Below are 6,545 nucleotides of genomic sequence, written 5' to 3' on the forward strand. Positions count from 1 at the left end.
CAGGTCGGTTGGTGCGCCTGCGCAGTAGAATCAGGAAGTGTCGGGGGCAGCGTGGGCCTCCCACGCGTTACTCCTCGCCACTGAGAGATCGAGCTGCGCAGGTGAAAAGATGCGACTGCTGTTACCTCAAGTACCGGAGGGGACTTGTGCTATGTATGACTTAGTCCACATTGCAGCCGGCTTGTGGGAGGCAAGAAACAGCGTTCGAGACAGGGGAGGGTTGAATTGGATGATACGAAATTGGGATGGGAGAAAAATATAGAAAATGGGAGAAAAAGTGGATAAAAAAAATGGTAAACTATAGCTATGACAGTTACACATCTATGCCTACCAAAAGATTTAGTATTCATAATTCACAGCAAAGATGTTAATGTCAAAACCCTGAGTGCACATATATAACGAAATGTAATGTTAAAACTGTCCCTGGTAGGGAGGATAATCATTTGTTGGTAGATAGACATAAGTAACATAGAAGATGTCAGTTGTGTACCATCACATTGTTGTGTACTGTAAAGAAGAAGTGTTACAACCGTCCTCTGCCTCCCCTATGTGTGTGGAACTAAAATGTTTAATTCCAATAACGGAGACAAAAATATTCTTGGAACATTCTTTAATTCGACAAATTACACAGGCAATAAGTCGCAGAGCAGTAATATATACAGTACAGAACAAAGCATTATTGCCTCTGAACTAGCAGGGGAAAAAGCCAATGATGTGTCTATAGCCATCTGATTTAACAAATGATGTGTCTATAGCCATCTGGTTTAACAAATTATGTGTGTATACTGTATAGCCATTTGATTTAACAAATTATGTGTGTATCCATCTGATTTAACAAATGATGTGTCTATAGCCATCTGATTTAACAAATGATGTGTGAGGTGTAGTGGTTATGTCATTGTTGTTTCCAGCCGGTCCACCTCGCTTGAAATTGCAATGTTTTTCCAATGGACACATTTCTAAATAGTTTCGTTAAAACAAATAAAGCATGAACATTGGCATGGTGTACCTTTCTGTGTGTATTCATCCATAATCTATAGCTCAACATGAAACAATTCACAATTAATCGTAAAATAATTACGTATAATTTTATTTCAACCAAAAATGCTTAAACAATAATGTTAGTGATAGAAGGGAACTCATTTTGTGCAAAAATGGAAAGCTTGCCAATGTTCATGAGGCAGAATTATTACAATAGCCAATAATACATTTTCCCAATGATAAATCCCTATACGGGTGGACCGCACGGGAAACTGAAGTGACGTCAGACTACACCTCCCTATACCCTATAGCCATCTGATTTAACAAATGATGTGTCTAACCATCTGATTTAACAAATTATGTACAGCCATCTGATTTAACAAATTATGTGCGTATAGCCATTTGATTTAACAAATGATGTGTCTATATTTGACCGATCGTATGGTACTCCTCTTGCGTTGTGTAATTTGTCGATGCCCCGAGGGAGAGTCGAACACGGGTCTCCCACGCCGTGGGCAACAACATAGACCGCTGCACTAAGAGGTGAATTCACTCCTGGGTACCGTATCTATGTATCTTTTAACCCTGTTAAGTGAGTTTAACTCGCAGCCCGCTTACTGCCACAGTCACTTCACAACACACGTGTTTATCGTGACTGTGGATATTACAACAAATCATTTCCACAGGGTGACTTCACTCACAACCCAGAGTCTTTTTAGTCGCCAGTGTCGTCTCATACGTCACCGGTTGCACCGTAGGACCTGTTGGGCAAGTGTGATAGACCGTGCCGCCCGGAGAACACTTTGCCACAGGTCAGGATGAGGAAACAGCCGATGAAGAGGAACACCAGGACCACAGCCCAGGACAGGGTGTTCAAAAAGAACGCAAACATGTAGACGACTTTGTGGCATCCCTCCACTCCGGGCGAGTAGTTGGGAGGATATATGGCGTAAACCCACACAGTTCCTGGAGACACAGATAGAGAAACACAAACGCAGTTACCTCTTAACCCTTTCTCCGCCGGAAACGGCTTACGACATGTTTCAAGTTCATGCGAATTCTGCCAGATCACGGCGTACAACGTTATTCTGATCATATTTCATATTTTCGCCATGGTATTCATATTTCCATCACGGAGGCTGGTCTGATGCTGTCTGAGCCAGCACAACTCTGCAACGCTTCAATACTGCCACCTGGTGGCTGATCGGCGAGTTGCAACCGGAAGTGGGTCTCTTCTGATCCCGGTGCGTCTCCCTATTCCGTCCGGCCACTCGTATATCGTCGCGGGACTCAATACACACACCGTGGATATGGATCGTTGCCATAACTCAATAAACAACATGATTTGGGCGTGTATTCGTATTATACAAACCGGAAATAGATCGCCTCGATCCCCATCACATAACTGGGATCTGTTTGCTCCAGTATCATCGCCCAACGCTAAGAGGAGGATGCCGTGAGTTTCAGCGTGAGTGTTTATCATTATCGATACAAACTGCTCTGATCAATATATCACCAGAGGCGAATCCTCATGGAAGCCAACGGAAGCCAGGCCTCCCCATTATGAAAATATGAATTAATATGAAATATGAAGAAAAAAAATTAAATATTTTAAAATGTTATTTTTTTATTTTTATATAGTTCACAATAATAATAAAAAATCATTATTTTTCATCTGTTATATATATATATATTTTTTTTTTAATGTCTCCCTCTTCTCCTTCTCACTCTCTCTAACACACTGTCAGACTCACTGTGCTCACTGCAGCAGAGGAGAGGAGGCAGAGGGGAGGGGTGTCTTTCTCCAGCTTCCACCATGTGATTCATGTATGTGGAGTCCAAAACCAATAAGATTCGAGCTTACTAAAGCCCTGCCCACACCTTAAAACGGGGCTGTCAGCAAACTAAGTAGTCTAGCCTCTGCTCATTTGCCGCCCTGGAGGCGGGGCAGGTCCAGAACGTTTCCACCGATGGACCAATCAAATCACATTAAAAGCTAAACGTGACGACGTCATCGCCTCTGTGAAACTGGTTGGGGAAAATATAGATGCCTCGCGGCCATGTTCGAATCAAAACAACAATGAACCCCGGAGATAGCTAGCTAACGTTATGTGAGTCTTAATGTCTAAACAAACAGCATTGTTTGATTGATTGAAATTCGGATTCCTCTCTTGGATTAATTCATTGAGGAGACCTGAAATTCGCTCAGCTGCAGAAGAGTTTAGGAGAATACCCACAGGACTTGGAAAACTTTGTGGACGTTGCTTTACTTTACTTTGGACCAAGGCGCGTCATCTGCAACAATGGTCAGTACCTAATAACCTAATAACTTTTCATAAGTGATGCCGCTGTGTGTGTGTGTGTGTGTATGTGTGTGTGTGTGTGGGGAGCCATACTGTATATTCTGCCGTGTCGTATGAATGTGTGAATGAAAAAGTAAAACGTTCCTACATCCTGAACGATAGATAATCGATGTTAAATGGGCCATAGTAATGTCAATTTAGCAATACAATTTAAAAAGTTATAGCCCTGCAAAGAAGGTGAACATCTCCATAGACTTACAGTGCTGGCAGAGATCAAACATCGATGGATATAAGCGTGGCAGTTAATGTGTTAACAGCAAACACAGTTACTCTTAACATTACAGAGCGTTTGTGTGGTGTTAAAGGTGCTATAGATAACATTCAGCCACTAGATGTCACACTAGAGCACCAACTTTTCATTCTATATCTCGAGTCGAGTCTCGAGTCCCCAGTGGTCGAGTCCAAGTCCGAGTCACCAAAGAAGAGTCACCTCCACTCTGGCAGTCAAAGAGCTGACATACAAAAAAAAAAAGTCTACATTAAACAAAAATTACACAGCGGTCACCATTTCAAAGGGAGTTTATTTACTTTGTGACACAATTACCAAACAAATGCACTACCAAAATTAGGGCCCATTAATTTTTTTTAATAAATAACTTCATTTATCAATTAACAAGTCTTGAGTCCTCGTCTGCACCTTCCGAGTCCGAATGCAGTCAATGCTCGAGTCCAAATCCGAGTCATCAGTGCCAGGAGCGGACTGGGACACAAATTCAGCCCGGGACATTCAGACGCACCAGCCCACGCACCGGCCCTGAAACTGGCCCACGCAACGGCCGTTATGAAACAACCCAAGGCTGTGGCTAAGGAGTCAACATCAGGAAGACCAAATCTACACCCCGCCCCTAGATGTGCACTCGTGCACAGTGCACACACACACGCACACACACACACACATATTACCTGACCTCTGTAAGATTGTCTCTGAGTGTAATTCCGCCACCTCCTGCCTCGATCCTATACCAACAGCATTTCTCAAGCGGGTGTTCGATAGTGTCTCAAATCATGTCCTTGAAATCATAAATATGTCGCTTCAAACAGGCACTTTTCCAGATGCATTTAAAACGGCTGTAGTAAAACCACTACTAAAGAAAACAAACTTAGATGTAAACGAACTAAAAAGCTATAGGCCAATATCGAACCTTCCATTTATCAGCAAGATATTAGAAAAGATAGTCTCAGTACAAATAAACTCCTTTCTCAAAGATAATAACATCATGGAGGAATTACAATCAGGTTTCAGAACAAATCACAGCACTGAAACTGCCCTTACTAAAATAGTTAGCGACCTCAGGCTAAACTCCGATGCTGGCAAAGTCTCAATTCTTGTCCTATTGGACCTTAGTGCAGCGTTCGATACGATTGACCATAATATCTTGATCAGTCGTCTTGAAAGACTGGTTGGCTTTTCCGATCATGTACTAAATTGGCTCATAACATACATTAAGGGGAGAAGGTTCTATGTTAAGCTTGGAGACAATGTATCCGAGGAACATGACAGCAGCTTTGGAGTTGCACAAGGAAGCTGCCTTGGTCCATTACTCTTCTCACTATATATACTGCCCCTCGGGGACATCATTCGAGACCACAATGTATGCTTCCATAGTTATGCTGATGATACACAACTATATATCTCCGCAGAACCAAATAACACTACAGCCATACAGTCCATTACAAATTGTCTGTTAGCAATAAACAAGTGGATGAACAATAACTTCCTAAAATTAAACGAAAGCAAGACCGAAATCCTATTGATCGGCCCAAAAGCGAAAAGGGAAGTGCTGTGTGAAAACCTGGGGAGTCTGTCATCCTATGTAAAGACTGAGGTTACAAGCCTAGGTGTCATCTTGGACTCAGACCTGACCTTTAAGTCTCATATAAATAAGGCCATGAAAACGTCATTCTTCCACCTAAGAAACATAGCGAAAGTAAGACCTTTCGTAAATAAAAAGGATGCAGTGACACTTATTCATGCTTTTGTATCAAGTCGGCTTGACTATTGTAATGCACTGTTCACTGGTCTTCCCAAAGCAACCATTGGGAAGCTTCAGCTTATCCAAAACTCTGCAGCTCGATTACTAACTCATACAAGGAGAAGAGAACATATCACTCCAGTCCTAGCCACTCTGCACTGGCTTCCAATAACTCATAGAATTGATTTTAAGGTCCTTTTCCTAACATATAAAGCTCTTAATGAGCAAGGCCCAAAATACATAGCAAATTCCCTAGTTAGTTATCTGCCCTCAAGAACGCTACGGTCATCCACTACAGGTTTACTAGACACGCCCAGAAACCAAAAGAGGATAGGAAGTATGGCATTTGCCAACTATGCCCCAAAACTATGGAACACACTACCAACACACATCAGAAACGCCAGCTCCATACACATTTTTAAAGGAAAATTAAAAACGTACCTATACAGTCTAGCTTACAAATAGTTATGGCTTGGAAAAACCTGATGGATCCATGAGGCTAGGATAAGCCTTGTGGACCCAACTTTTTAGATGAAGGAACGGGTACATACGCACACAATACACGACCACTGATGGATCCGTAAGGCTTGGATAAGTCTTATGGACCCAACTCTTTAGATGAGGGAACGGGTACATACGCACACAATACGCGGCCACTGATGGATCCATGGGGCTTGGATAAGTCCTGTGGACCCAACTCTGACCACTGACTGACACATGCCTTCTCTATTTGAATGACCACATCAAACAAGAGGTGGACGCAGGCAAATACTGCGGCATGGTCATGCTGGACCTACAAAAGGCCTTTGACACGGTCAATCACTCCATTCTGATTGACAAGCTAAAAGCAATTGGTTTTGATAGTCTATCAGTGAGCTGGATGCAATCCTACCTTGAGGGGAGGGAACAGATGGTGGAGGTAAACGGTACCCTATCCCCCCCCCTCACAGTGAGCTGTGGTGTTCCACAAGGAAGCATACTAGGACCGCTACTGTTCCTAATTTATGCAAATGACATGTCGTCAGCTTGTGACTGCAACTTGTTCCTGTTTGCGGACGACTCAGCCCTGCTGGTCTCTGACAAGAACAAGTTACAGGTTGAAAAAACCCTCAGCTCGGAACTAGGCAGAATCTGCATATGGCTCGCTGATAACAAACTATCATTACACATGGGCAAAACAGAGTCCATTCTCTTCGGTTCAAATAACAAACTCAGCAAGACCGACGGC

At 42.8% G+C, this 6,545-nt stretch overlaps 1 protein-coding gene across 2 annotated transcripts in view; it reads right to left on the bottom strand.

Annotated features, from left to right (window-relative positions):
* Positions 1-653: 653 nt before the first annotated feature.
* Positions 654-6,545, bottom strand: part of LOC311226320 (transmembrane protein 272-like) — a 13,895-nt gene continuing 8,003 nt past the window's right edge. For both annotated transcript variants that reach the window (XM_084311740.1, XM_084311741.1), the window contains one exon: positions 654-1,947. In XM_084311740.1, the coding sequence (XP_084167866.1) occupies positions 1,715-1,947 (233 nt within the window). In that variant the 3' untranslated portion in view covers positions 654-1,714. The remainder of the gene's footprint in view (positions 1,948-6,545) is intronic.

This window comes from Notolepis coatsorum (genome assembly GCF_963971535.1).
Source record: "Notolepis coatsorum genome assembly, chromosome: 4".
Lineage (NCBI taxonomy): Eukaryota > Metazoa > Chordata > Actinopteri > Aulopiformes > Paralepididae > Notolepis > Notolepis coatsorum.